Source organism: Dromiciops gliroides, chromosome 1 (assembly GCF_019393635.1).
Source record: "Dromiciops gliroides isolate mDroGli1 chromosome 1, mDroGli1.pri, whole genome shotgun sequence".
Lineage (NCBI taxonomy): Eukaryota > Metazoa > Chordata > Mammalia > Microbiotheria > Microbiotheriidae > Dromiciops > Dromiciops gliroides.
The window spans coordinates 679,757,390-679,772,555 of record NC_057861.1 but is presented as its reverse complement, the minus strand read 5'-3'; the positions used below and the strand labels follow the sequence as shown (position 1 = coordinate 679,772,555).

Below are 15,166 nucleotides of genomic sequence, written 5' to 3'. Positions count from 1 at the left end.
TATTCATTCATCCTAAGTCTATTCTTTATTTTCATTCTTCTCTTTTCTCCCAGCTCATCATCTCGGTTCTGCCTCATTTTTTGCCCTTCGCTGTTTCAACTCTATTGTTAATTGATTCAACAAGACACATCCTCCACCCTTAACTCCTTTGATCCTTTATCTTTTCGGCATTCTGTCAATCTTTTAACCTGGATCATCCTCCCATTGGCCCAGTCTTTGCCTTTTTTTGAACTGCTAAATTCTGCTGGAAGAAGTCTCAAAACTGTTCTGACCGGATGCGTTATAAATTCACATGATTAAATCTTAATTGACTCCTGATGGCTACATTATAATCCTTCCTATACATTTCTATCAGAATCCCTAAAGAAGCTATTCCAAACTTCCTACATTCTCGAGCTACTAATACCATTTCTACCTCTTTCTACTTAACCTTGCTTCCTACTTCACTGGGAAAATCAAGATCATGCATAATGACTTCCCTCATCTCCCAACTCAGTACTTCAGAATGTTTCTGTCAAGCAAGCTGTTCTTAATAAATAGTCATTTGTGGTTTTACATATAATAGTCTATTTTGTTCTACTTTGTATATGGAAATATGGTCAAGGTTTTTTTGTTTTTGTTTGTTTGTTTAAATTCAGAATTAATAAAAAATATCCAAAGCAATCAAAACCATTTTAGCCCTCACCAAGCCTCTCTTCCTTTACTAAAATCTCAGGGCATGAGGTCACCCATTACTTTTCCTTTACCTTTCTCTTAGCAAAGTTCCTGGCCAATACTAAACATTTAATAAATATTTGTTGACTATCTGACTTACTTATCCAAGTTTTACCTCCTCTACTTGCATTCTTTTTTTTTCTTTCTGTCTTGGTCTTTCTTCCCTTGCACTGGCTTTTTCTTCGCTATCCACAAAGAAGCCCACATCTCTCATCCTTAAAACAACAGCAAATACCTTCCTACGCTTTTAAGTTTTATCCTTTATCTTTCTTCTCTTTCATTGTGAAACTTCTAGAAAAAAATCTTTTTAGGAGCATTTACTTCCTCTTCTTCCTTTACAGTTGACTACTTTTTAGCACCGTTTAATCTAGCCTAATCCTCCAATGAAACTTTATCTTAAAAGTTACCAGTGATGTCTTAACTGCTAAATGCAATGATATCAATGATATTTTCTGAGTCCTCATCCTTTCTTCCTTCCTAGGTTACCTTGACTCACTCTCTTTCTTTTTTCCTTTTTTTTTTTTTTTTTTTTTGGTGAGGCAATTGGGGTTAAGTGACTTGCCCAGGGTCACACAACTAGTAAGTGTTAAGTGTCTGAGGCTGAATTTGAACTCAGGTCCTCCTGAATCCAGGGCCAGTGCTCTATCCACTGCGCCACCTAGCTGCCCCTTATGACTCACTCTCAATCCTTCATTTACTGTCTGGCCACTGCTTCTTTCTCCCTTGTTGGATCATCACCCATTTTCTACTGAGGTTAGGTTACTTTTGGGGTAGACACTGGATTGTTCTTGCAAACATTGACTACTGTACTGCTCCTCAGAAGCTGTTGAGGTCTTTAGAGTTGTGTACCCAAGCTCCTCTGCCTTTCCTTTTCCCTTTCCTTTTCCCACTGTTCTTTACCATATCACTAAGTGGTGACTGCTTGCTGTCGTCAGAGTTCCTGTGTATAATAGCACCTCTCCTTCATTCATTGCAAATTTGAATCAGTTGTGACCTTAGAAACAAGACCCACCAGCTTGTTAGAATCGTGTGTAAAGCAAAAGTAAAGAAACTGAGTGTAGGTTTGAGGTCCCATTTCCTCCTTGAGTAAAATAGACTTTGTATCTTCTCTTTGGATTTTTCTTCCCTACATCTTGGTGATTTTCCAGATGGGTGAGGTCATTTGTTAGATGAGTTAAAGGTAAATGGAATGTACCTTAAATTTCACTTCTAGCAAAGCAACAAAATCTGAAATTTTTCAGAAAGAAAATAAGTAGAAATTGTGAGGTTGTTGATGATTTTGATTTAAAATCCAACCATGATATTTGCTACTGAATTTATTTTGAAGAGGAATGATACTTAAATACATTTGTAGTGTAGGTTTGCTTTATTAATCTGTTAGACTTTATTATATTTAAAAACAAATTTTTTCAATATATTTATATCTGCTTTGGGGGAGAGCTCTCATACTCAATAATCTGACATAAAAATCTATATTCAAAAATTGAGATTCAGCAGATCCTGAAAACATATATTTTAAACAACTATACTTTTAATTGTCCTAATATTGAGAGAATGAGATGATAAGTCATATACCCAATAACTGTGGGTGTGCCCCAAGAGGGATCTGTCTTAGGCTTTCTTTTCTAGCAATAGTCTCTCTATGATCTCAGTACCCAGGAATTTAATTATCACCTTTCTCCAGATAGTTCACAGATCGACTTCTCCATCCTAAGTTTCTCTGCTAAACTCCATTTCCAAATCACAAACTTCATACTGGACATTTCAAACTGAATATACCAGATACATCCTAAACTCAACATGCCCTAAACAGACCTCATTCTCTCCAAATTCTCTCCTCTAATTTCCTATTTCTGTCGAGGGCAGAACCATCTTTTGAATGTTAGACATTTATCATCTTCGTGTTATCCTCAACTCCTCACTCTTCTTCATACTGCATATGCATTTCAAATCTTGAAGTTTATATCTCCACAGTATCTCTGTATCCAAGAATGTATGCATAATTATTTAACAACCAGCTCTTTAAAAAAGTCTATACTATAGGCTCTACGGTTTAATCTGTGCTATTACCATTTTCTCCATCATTTTAAGTTTAGACAGTTTATGGATTTCCAAAAGTAAATTCTAAAAATTTAATAAATGAGTACTGAGAGCTAGTATAAGCTAGCTCTACCACAATCTCTGCTTGTATCTGACCCCTTCTCTCTACTAAGTCACCTCCTTAGTCTATGCCCTCATCATCTCTCACCTAGATTTTTGCTTTTAAACCATTTATAACCTGTCTTCAACCTGTCTTTATAACCTTATTAGCCATTACACGCCTTTGCTATGTTTCGGCCATTTCTTACTTTCTTATACACAATACTCAATACTTCATTTTCTGTTTCTGTGTTTTTGCATTGACTGCCCCTCATGCTTAGTGCATACTTCTGTCTAACCACCATATTGAATTCCTTGTCTCTTTCACATCATAGTTTTGACACCACCATGCACAGGATGCTCTTTTTTAAAAATCTCACCTCTCAACTGTTTGTGCCCTTGCTCACTACCTCAAAATTTTTATATATTCTATATATACACGTGCATATGTAAAGGGTGTTTCAAAAGTCTCTGCAATTTAAAGCAATTAAAGCTTAATACATATAGATGGATATGTATAGATATATGTGTATATAGTGTGTGCACATGCATTGGGGTTTTTTTAGTTAAATCTTTTTTAAAACATGACTGAAATGAAGGTTACCAACCCTAGATGAAATCTAGAGTCAGATTAATCATGAAGTTTCTAAGATCTGTATTTTGTCCTACCCAGTAGGTAACTGAGAACACAGCTCTTGCTGCTGGATACATTGTTACTTTAAAGAAGTTTTCCTGCTATTTAACACAGGCCATTAGTTTAGTATCATTGTAAAAGAAACATTTTAGCACATGGGTATTTCTATGTGTTTTTTAAATAATAGAATTTTAAAAAATATCACCAACATTTCTCCCAGTATTCCTCCTCCTTACTCTTGCAGAAAACTATCCCTTATAACAAATAATTTTGTTTTTGTTTTTTGTTTTAGTGGGCAGTGAGGGTTAAGTGACTTGCCCAGGGCCACACAGCTAGTAAGTGTCAAGTGTCTGAGGCTGGATTTGAACTCAGGTCCTTCTGAATCCAGGGATAGTGCTTTATCCACTGTGCCATGTAGCTGCCCTCATAACAAATAATTTTAAAGAAAAAAAAGAGAAAAAGTCAGAAAATCAATCAACACTTACGAAATTTGAATACATATCCAAGAATCTTCCATATCTGTAAAGTAGGGACTATCTTATAGTAGCTTTTTTTTGACATCATGCATTTTCTTGGTAATTTAAAAACTTCATTTTTTATTGTTTTGTGGTTTTTCTTTCCATTTAATTTGTTGTAGTCATCGTGTACATTGTTGTCCTGGTTCTGTTTACTTCACTCTGCAACGTCATGTAAAATATTCCATGCTTCTCTTCATTCATCAATATCATTTCTTACAGCACTGTAATGATCCGTTAGATTCATATACTATGATTTGTGTAGCATTTCCCAATCAATCATTATCAATTTTGTTGCCAAGTATTTCTACAACACAATGTTGCTGGCTATGCATTTTAACATGTTTAGAGTACATTGAAAATTCATAAAAACCTAAATTCAGTTAGATCTACAAATTTCTATTTATGGTTCTGTGTGCAAGCATTGTATTTATGGTTTCTTATGGTAGTATGTAAGCTCTCTGAAGAGACGGGTCTGTTTCATTTTTGTCTTTGTATTTCTAATAGCTAGAATTTCTCAGGGCATAGTAGAAGCTTATTAAATGCTTTTTCATTGATATCTGATAAAGCAAATTTGGGGCTTTACAGTGTTAAACTTTCTTGTTTTTCAGTATTATCACTTAAACTGATATGGATGTCTGCTGACCAGAAGTTAGAAAGCTACAGATTAACATCAGATGGTGACTTCATCTTCCAATTTCTGTCCCTGTGTCTGAGGGAGATAGCCTGGGTGCTTTGGAAATGAACGGAGAACAGCAGCTTGACACAGGTATTAATATCAACACTCTATTAAAGCTCTTTCTCTTGGTAACATTTATGATCAAGTAGAGCCTTGCTGGTGCACTATGATTTTTATCTGCTGTCTTTGGGCATGTAATTATTATAGAACATGGTGAAAGTGAAAAGAGTCACAACAGAGTAGTAGAAACACTTTTAATTCTTAGTAATTTTAAGGCAAATGGCAAAATAAACCAATATAATGGAAACACCCTGTGTAATGGAAATAAGTTAAACTTTATATGCATCAGATTTGTTTTTCCTCTGGGAAAAGAAAATCTTTTGGGCATAAGAGCAAGTCAACCTACAGCAGGTATGTCATTTTACCATATTTTCCTCTTTTGATCAATATAAAACAACAAACCAGTATATAGTGGAAAAAGCCTTGGAATTGAAGTCAAAAGATTTGGGTTTGAGTTTTAACCTCTGCCAATTAAACTCTAATACTATTTACATCAGTCTGAAGTGGTTATGAGAATCTTTAATTGTTTTTTTTAATGTCAGTTTTAGTTATGAATTTTCCATGATCTAGTTAAACTAATCAATTAGAATGCCTGTATTTTGTTACCTCTCAGCTAGTGATACAAGTCCAGTTTTTTCTTACTCAGTGAATTCAGTGTCTGGTTCATAGTCTTCCCCAACTCCTGCTCTCATAGTAGGGGATTTCAAGACTCATCTTGATGCTCCCTCAGATACCCTAACTTCTCAGTACCTTATTCTACTTAATTCCCATGATGTACTCTTTCATTCCATCTCAGCTACACACAGACATGGTCATGTTCTTGATCTTGTCATCACCCACAGACATTCCAATTCAGTGTTCACAAATTCCCAAATTCCTTTATCTGACGGTTGTCCTTGGGGGGGGCAATAAGGGTTTAAGTGACTTGCCCAGGGTCACACAGCTAGTAAGTGTCAAGTGTCTGAGGCTGGATTTGAACTCAGGTCCTCCTGAATCCAGGGCCAGTGCTCTATCCACTGCGCCACCTAGCTGCCCCTGATTGTTGTTTTCTATTATTCCATCTTTCCCTATAAATTATGACCCCCAATCTTTCCACTCCTCACTTCTTTCCCAGACCATCACCCTTACATAGTATACATTCTCCTCTCTTCTCTACCTTGACCATTTTGCAAACCACTTAACTCTGTACTGTCTTCTGCTCTGGAATTCCTTGCCTCTGTCCTGTTGCCAATCATAACTTGCTAAATCCCACACACCATCTGCTTCCTTTACTTCTATTGATGTGCTCCTATTGATGTGGAGCCAGATAAAAATGAGAAGACTGTGCCAGCTAGCCCCACTACGGATGTGTGCTGTCCAACCTTAACTTGGCCTTCACAACAGTGAAGGCATCATTCTACTCCTTTATTTTACCTTGTCCTGTGCTTCTAGTAAATCTGAGCAGTTTTCGTTTATCGTTGTTTTTGAAATACAGTAGCCAGAATTTAAAAAAAAATCACAGTTATAGAGAGTTTAGTGGTTCTTAAAGGATCTTTCCTTGTCCTTTCCCTCAAGTCAGTTGTTCTTTGATATCAAGTATCTTCCATTTTCTTCTATTTTCAAATTGGTTTTCCTCCCTTTGAGTCTCTGCTTGCAGTTATTATGGAGTTATTCTCTTCTTTTATGTTGAATTTTGGGATCTGTTATAATTCTTTATAGGAGTTTACATCTTCTGTTTGCTCATTGCTGTAGTCATAGTTCTCAAATTGAAGATTTGTGCCAGGGCCACACTCTGCTTTTTTGGGAAGGATAGTCAACTACGCTGCTTGGTTTTAACCTTTGTCAGCTGTATTCTTACACTGACCTGGAATCAAGAGCACTGAGTTCAAATTTGATCTCAGACACTTGCTGTGTGACTGTAGACAAGTAACTTCTGTTTGCCTCAGTCTCCTCAGTTGTAAAATGCGGATAATAACAGCACTTACCCTTGCAGAGTTGTTTGAAGATCAGATGAGATATTTGTAGAGCACTTAGCACAGTTCTGGGTATATAGTAGTCACTATATAAATGCTTTTTCCATTCCTTATTTCTTTTCTCTTCCCCTCCAATTCTTGGTGTCACACCCTCTTCCCTATCCCTGGATCTTTGAGATTCACAGCTCTGGTTCTTTAAGGTCCTCTATGGTATATCAGGACAGAGTGCTAGGGACCTGAGCTTAGGCTTTCCCAAGCTGAGTGTTGCCTCAACCATGCAGGTTGCTACCACTCTCAGTTCCTTTCATGGTCAACACTGTGTTGTTGTTTTTTTTAAACCACCCTAGGGCTTTTTTAGGGGAGTCCTCTGTTCTCATTGCTTCCAAGTACAGAGCCTTGAAGGTCACACATATCTATGGACAGTCTCTGGGTCCTCTGGGAAGCCACTGTCTTGTTTGCCTGTGTTGATGCTAGCTCTGGTGGCAGCCCCCTTTCTTATAGCCCATTGGCTTCTGGCTGACTTTTTGTGCAGTTCTGAGTTGGAAGAAGTAACTTCCCCTGTTTCTTGTTGGATTTCTTGATCATTCCATCTGATACAATTTTTAGGTTTTTGCCTGAGGAGGTGTTGGGGAGCTGGGCTGGCTGAACTTTGTCATATTGGCCAGAAGTTTCTTCTTCCCTCTTTGCACTATACTACTTTACTTGGCAAATGCATAAGTTCTCATGGTGTGTATATTCTTTTCTCTCTACTAACAACCTCCACCCTAGTTCAGAATCTCTTCACCCTTTGCCTGAATTCTTAATTAACCCTCTCTCTTCTCATGCCTGTTTATTCTCTATTTGTCTGCCAGAGTATCTGCTAAAGCAGATCATGTTCTGTGCCCCCATACCCACTCCATAAACTTCACTTGTTTTCCATGACTTCCAAGACAGATGTAAAATTCTCTGTTGTTCAAAGCCTTTTATACCTAGTTCTTTTCTCTTTTTCCAGTCTTTTTACTCTTTAATCCCTTTCATGTACTCTACACTCCATCAGTATTAGTATACTTGCAGTTTCTTGCACATTATACTTCTCCAGTCTTCGTGCCTTTGCACTGACTTCCCTCATACCTGGAATGCTCTCCATTTCTTATCTCTGCCTCTTAGCTTCCCTAACTTCCTTAAAGACTTAACTCAGGTCCCACCTTCTGTAAGAGTCTTTTCCCAGATTCCCCAGGTGCTAGTGCCTTCCACTCTGAGATCAACTCATGTCTATTGTATATGTACATATTTTGTATGTACCTGATTATTTTTGTAAAGATGATGTTTCTTCTGTTAGAATGTGAACTCCTTTAGGGCAGGGACTGCTTTTGTCTTTCTTTCCATTTTTGTGCTTAGCAGAGTGCCTGGTACATCATAAATGCCTAATTAATTCTTGTTAATATGTTAACTTTCCCTTTCTATCACTCCATTTGCAGGTCATTATCTCTGTACCCCAAAATAATTATCTAATCTCCTTGGTGTTGGCTTCTTCCTCTTTCACATCTACCTATATATCCATTAGATTTTTTTTCTAAGGAATCTTAAGTGACTTATGAATACCTTTCTAGTTAAAAAACCAAATAATCTGTCTAATGTTTAAGTACCATCATTATCTGGTCCTGTTTTTCTTACTCATTCCCAGTGGGAATCTTTGTGTTCTCCTTCTCTGTTCCCTTTTTGGAGGGGAAGGCCCTTCCTGATTTTCTTTTTCTATCAATCAGTCTTATTTGTTCATTAAATTTTTAAAAAACACATTAAGAGGGGCAGCTAGGTGGTGCAGTGGATAAAGCACTGGCCTTGGATTCAGGAGTACCTGAGTTCAAATCCGGCCTCAGACACTTGACACTTACTAGCTGTGTGATCCTGGGCAAGTCACTTAACCCCCATGGCCCTGCAAAAAACAAACAAACAAACAAACCAAAAAACAAACAAAAAAAAACCACATTAAGTACTTGCTACGTACCACACACTGTGCTAGGTATTGAGAATACAAATTTTTTTTTAAAAACCATAAAAAAGGGCACATCCGTTACTAGGTAGAAACACATACACATATTAAGTAGCTTACAGTTTACTAGAGGCGAATAACTTAAACAGATAAATAAGTTCAAGGAAGTTGAGAAGGGAGAGAGCATTACCAGTTGGAGAGACCAGAAACAGCTTCTTATAGGAAGTACCTTACCACTTGAGCAAAATCCTGAAGGTTGCGAAAGGCTTCAGAGAGATTCAGGTGAAGAAGGAGTATATTCCAAGAAGTGTAAAGGAAGGCAAGGAGCCAAAAGACGGAATGCTGAATTTGAGGAACAGCTACTAGGCCATTTTGGCTAGAATATAGAGTGTGTGAAGAAGGAAGTATTAGGAAATAAATTTGAAGAGATAGGTCATAATTTAATGAAAAAATGCTGGATTTAGTGTTTTTTAAATTAAATTTTACTTTTTTATATCAGCAAAAAATTTGCCCTTCCCTCTAAATGAGAAGGGAAAGGAAAATCTTTTGTAAGCATGTGTAGTCAAGCAAAAAGTTTCCATATTGGCCATGTCTCAACAACAACAACAGCATGTCTCATTTTCACTCTGAGTCGTCTATCAGCAGATGCTATCACATTTCATCATTAGTCCTCTAGAATAGTTGATCATTATGCTGATCAGAGCTCCTAAGCCTTTCAGAGTTTGACTTTATTATTGTCTGTGTATAAGTTCTCTTGCTCATTCTCCCTTCATTCAAGTCTATCCAGACTTGTATGACTCATTTTTGGTTCTATATCCTGCAACTGGGTAGTGGGCAACAAAGCTGACAATTGAAACATATTCCTGCACCATGCAGAAGTTTAGGCCCCTTTTTGCTGGATCTGGACCCTTTTCTTGCCCTGATGCTTTCCCCAAAACTGCCCACTAGTGTCCCTAGACCTTTCCATATGTCTTTTTTGTCATGACAATGTGGGTTGGAAGAGTGGTCCACTGTGATTTTTTCTTGAATTTCCTTATCAGGATTCCACCTGCAGTCTTCCTTCCTTCCTTCCTTTTCCTTTCTTTTCTTTCTTTCTCACTTTTAACTTTGCAAAGTTTATTTTTTACAAATATCAATTTTTTATAAAATAAACATTTTTATTTATAGTTTGGGGTTCCAATTTTTATCCCTTTTTGCCTCTCTCTCCTCCCCCCTCCCTGAGGTGGCAAGCAGTCAGATATGGGTACATGTATGATTATGTAAAACATTTTACGGTTTTTCTGCAGTGTTTCTTATATCTATTAGGAGGAATTTTATGACAGAGAGCTTGAGGTACTTATTCCTGCTACACCATCAGTGTAGGCAGTGGGAATAGAGCCAGTAGGCAATGAGAGGTATAAGATGAAAGTGGGTGGGGTTATTGAAGGGGCAAATTCATGGAATAAATGGTTGGCACAAGTAGAAGGGTCGGCTTAGCTGTGATTCTCCCGTGATGCATGATTCTGACTAGAACACATCTTCACACTCTACAAACATGGTCATATTATTTGAAAACAGAAAAATTTACTTCAAAGATAAACAAGGCCTAGAAGAATTTACCAGTTTAAATAAAGAGTTAAAGGTATACCTGCTAGCAGGAAAGAGAATCCAAAGTGACTGACAAAATTTAAACAAAAACCTGTTATTACTGACAATTAATTTTTTATATTAATGTTACTGTGGCATCGTGGATAGAGAGCTGACCTTGCAGCTTAGAATACTTGGGTTTAATTCTTGCATCTTATACATACTGTCCATATGGTCTCAGTGCTCTAGGTAACTCTCTAGGACCCTTAGATTCATAGAGGACATTTCCTCATATGAGTCTTAGGTGGCGCAGGGGATAAAGCACTGGCCCTGGATTCAGGAAGACCTGAGTTCAAATATGGCCTCAGACACTTGACACTTACTAGCTGTGTGACCCTGGACAAGTCACTTAATCCTCATTGCCCTGCCCCCTCCCCCCCCCAAAAAGTCTTAATGACAACGTTGGTCCAATCCCTGTAACTATAATTTATACTTTGTAATACATATTCATATAGTTTTTTATTATATATATTTTCTTATATAAAGAGTGAACTTAGTGTTTGGATGAAAATGTGCATTATGATATACACAAAGAAGTAAATAAAAGACACCAAAATATGTTTACATTTACTAATAAAAGGATATTTTATTGTTTTTATTCTGAATTTAATGAACATCAAAAAAAGAAAAATGTAGACCAGAAAAGGCTGATCATATATGAAAATGCAAATCTCATATATGGCTTTCTAAAAAGGGGCATTTTACACAGATGAGAAAGAATAACATGAGAAAGACATTGGCAGTCCCAAAGGTGGGAAACTCCTCAGTTTATAATAAAAAGGGTAAATAGCTTTTGATAAAATAAATATGATGTTTCATTTTATTAGTTTCATTGTTGAAATAGAAGAAACATTTAAGATAGCCATTCCTATTAAGCAACATCATTAATAGGAAAATGGTAGAAAAAAGCTAAATGTATTACCTATAATAATACATGTGTGATAGTTTGAATTTTTCCATTAAAAGAAAAAAATTAACAAATGAATTGAGATAAAGACAAAATACTTATCAGTATGTTGCTTACAAGATACACATTTAATGCAAAAAGCTATAATTTGTTGATTAGGAGTTTGGTCTAATATCTCCATCACAATGGCTAATAGTTATAGAGAGCTTTAACATTTGCAAAGTGCTTTATATTATATGTTCTTCACAATGATTCTGTGTGGTAGATAGCTGCAGACTAATAACACCCCTATTCTATAGTTGAGGAAACAGTTTTAGAGTGGTTAAAGGACTTGGCCAGGCTCATCATATCTGCCTTTTTGTGTGTGTGTGTGTGGTGGCGCAGTGAGGGTTAAGTGACTTGCCCAGGGTCACACAGCTAGTGTAAAGTGTCTGAGGCTGGATTTGAACTCAGGTCCTCCTGAATCTAGGGCCGGTGCTTTATCCACTGTGCCACCTAGCTCCCTTCCCCCACCAAATTTAAAACAACAACAACAACAACCCAGAAATGGTTTTAGTCATATCTAAGAAAGTAAAATTCAAATTAGAAAACACTGAAAGACAAATGAGTTTTTAAATAATCATGAAAGCACAAATGAAAAATATGTAGTAGTCCTTAATATATTATATACTGAACAATTCAGTTAAAAATTCATAAAAATATTAATTGTAACATATGAAACCAATAGTAAAACATTCAGTAATATTGGAGGACCCCAACATTCTATTATGAGAATATGATAAATAAAATGATTAACTGTAAAGAAATCACAAATGTGAACTGTTTCCTCAATAAGTTGGAATTAATAGATACATAGAACTCAATGAAAGAAAATGATAACTTTCTTTCAAGTACACATGTAATACTTATAAAGAATGATTAAGTCTTCATTGGGTGTGGGGACCAATTTTTAATTGGGGAATATTAGCTAAGCAGCTTGCCGCAATATTGGGGCAAGGAAGGAGACCAGCAGCCTCCTTCAAAACAGAGCTTCTAGCTAGAATGGCAAATTCTCCTCCACCTTCCCAGCAAATCCTAGGCAGCCCCCAGCCAATTGGCTGGCTGCTCTGACAGTCACATGACTGCCCTCACTAGGCTTCCAATCATTATAATTTTGCCAGGCTCATGTAGGCATCGGCGAGTGGTGATGATGTGAGGTGCCAGCACCACGGTGACGGCTACAACCAGTGGGTGGAGCACCGTGCCGTTTGCGGAACCCCAGAGGCCAGTGCATGGGCCTAGGTTTTTTTTTTTTTTTAGTGAGGCAATTGGGGTTAAGTGACTTGCCCAGAGTCACACAGCTAGTAAGTGTTAAGTGTCTGAGGCCGGATTTGAACTCAGGTACTCCTGATTCCAGGGCCGATGCTCTATCCACTGCGCCACCTAGCTGCCCCTAGGGCCTAGGTTTTAAAAAAAAAAATTCTAGCCAAAAGATGGGGTCATAAAAACCTCAAATAACAATTAATTCTTTACACTGGGTCATAAGGAAGCCATACAAAAATTCAGAAAGGCAGAAATTATAGATAGTGTATTTTCAGACAACAGTAGAATAAAATTAGGACTTACTAGGAGAAAATGACCCCAAATTATAAAACTATATATTTCATTAATTCATTCATTCATTCATTCATTCATTCATTCATTTATTTATTTATTTATTTGGTTTCTTTTTTTTTGCGGGGGGGGGGCAGGGCAATGGGGGTTAAGTGACTTGCCCAGGGTCACACAGCTAGTAGGTGTCAAGTGTCTGAGGCCAGATTTTAACTCAGGTACTCCTGAATCCAGGGCCAGCGCTTTAACCAGTGCACCATCTAGTTGCCCCCAAAACTATATATTTATTAAATAATGACTGGATTCTAGAAAAAAATCTGAAAGATAACATACTATTTAAAAGGCAGTGATAATAATACTACCCATCAAATTTTATAGAATAAAACAAAAGATGTTCTTAGAGGCAAATTTATATCTTATAAAATATTAGAAGTAGGAAAAAGTTAAAAACTGGTAAATTAAGTTTTTCCTAACAGTGCTAGAAAAGGAACAAGGAACTCTTGAGATTATCTGGAAAGTCTGTCCTTGCTCATTTCTTTTGTCTTTTTCCAGCCTTCTCTCCTTATTACCCTAGATCAGGGTTTCTTAAACTTTTTCCAATCTGGACCCCTTTTTACCCGAGAAATTTTTATGTGACCCTGGATATATAGGTATATAAAATAGGTACACAAAATCTTTTACTGTTTGCCAAATTTTTTGTGACCACCACTTTCAGTTATGTGACCCCCATATGGGGTCATGACCCACAGTTTAAGAAACTTTGCTCTGGGGGCAGCTAGGTGAAGCAGTGGATAAAGCACTAGCCCTGCATTCAGGAGGACCTGAGTTCAAATCCTGCCTCAGACACTTGACACTTATTAGCTGTGTGACCCTGGGCAAGTCACTTCACCCTCATTGCCCTGTTTAAAATAAAAAGAAAAAGAAACTTTGCCCTAGATGATAAAGTTTTTCATTGTTAACTCAGCATAATTAGAAGAAGGCCTTAGTCAGATTAATACTAGACTCCTTTATACATTTTACATGTTATTCTCTTTTCCTGAATTCTAGGAGTTGTACAAAGGTAGGTTGTATCTTCCATGTGGATTATTTTCTTATACTTGTGTGGGAGATTAAAATGTCTTGTATTAATTTGGAGGAAGCAATAGAGACACTGTTCCTAGATTGTCAGGTTATTGACTTCTGAAATCCTACTTCTTCCAGATTCATACCCATTTTGGAATAATTGATTTTTATATAAACTTTTTAGGAGTGTTCTCTTAAGAAAGTTCTAATTAGTAAACCTAGAAAAGATGTGGTTTGATATATATAATCAATTCTTGTGTTTAAAATTATAAAATGGAAGGAGTGAGCAATTTCCATTTAATGTAACAGTACTTTAACTAGGGATTAACATACTGCTGTACTTTTCTTATTTATTCTGATTAAATGTTACTATTAAAGCTGAACACACTGATCTTTTTTTTTCTTTTTTCTTTTTTTTTCTTTCTTTCTTTTTTTTTTTTCGTGGGGCAATGGGGATTAAGTGACTTGCCCAGGGTTACACAGCTAGTAACTGTCAAGTATCTGAGGCCGGATTTGAACTCAGGTCCTCCTGAATCCAGGGCCGGTGCTTTATCCACTGAGCCACCTAGCTGACCCCCACACTGATCTTGAAGTGGAAGAAATATATTGTCTGAGTCTTAGAATCACAAACAGTAAGTGAGTGGAATATTCAGGTGCTTTATTAGTGAAGTTTTTTCTTCTCTGCAAATATAATAGTTAATAACAATAGCTAACATTTATATAGCACCCACCATATGCCAGGCATTGTGCTGAGTGCCTCATAGATATTTTCTCATGATCCTTGAAACAACACTGGAAGGTGGGTGCTTTTATTATTCCTATATTACAGATAAGAAAACTAAGGCAAACAGGTTAAGTGACTTCCTCATGGTCACACCACGAGTAGTATCTAAATCCAGATTGAAACTGGTCTTCTTGTCTCCAAGGCCAGTGCTCTATCTCCTGTTTCACTATTCCCTTCTAAATCTTACTGTATTCCGAACTTTGTGAGAAATTTTGTGTCCTAGATATGTGTCTATGAAAAATTGCAACTGTTTGTGTAAGTTTTTTGGTAATAGTATTTTGACTGAATATTTTTAATAAGAAAAACAGGAAATATTGCCCTATAAAAAGATTTCTAAGGTAAAATAAAGACAGTCACTTTAAAAATCAATCTTAATTCACTCAGGAGTCTCCTACTAGTAGACATGAATCAGTTTTATATAGCAACTTAGTATATAATCTCTAGCATTCTTAGAAGTATCTCTGTTGCTAGCTGTCACTTAATCCCTTTTTTGACCCTTAGTTTACTCATCTATAAAACTTGAGATAGTAATACT

General features: G+C 36.7%; 1 protein-coding gene across 5 annotated transcripts in view; it reads left to right on the top strand.

Moving 5' to 3' along the window:
* The window catches only part of SFMBT1 (Scm like with four mbt domains 1), a 182,305-nt gene that overhangs the window by 89,864 nt on the left and 77,275 nt on the right, over positions 1 to 15,166 (top strand). For all 5 annotated transcript variants that reach the window (XM_043985613.1, XM_043985588.1, XM_043985604.1 and 2 more), the window contains one exon: positions 4,614 to 4,771. In XM_043985613.1, the coding sequence (XP_043841548.1) occupies positions 4,744 to 4,771 (28 nt within the window). In that variant the 5' untranslated portion in view covers positions 4,614 to 4,743. The remainder of the gene's footprint in view (positions 1 to 4,613; positions 4,772 to 15,166) is intronic.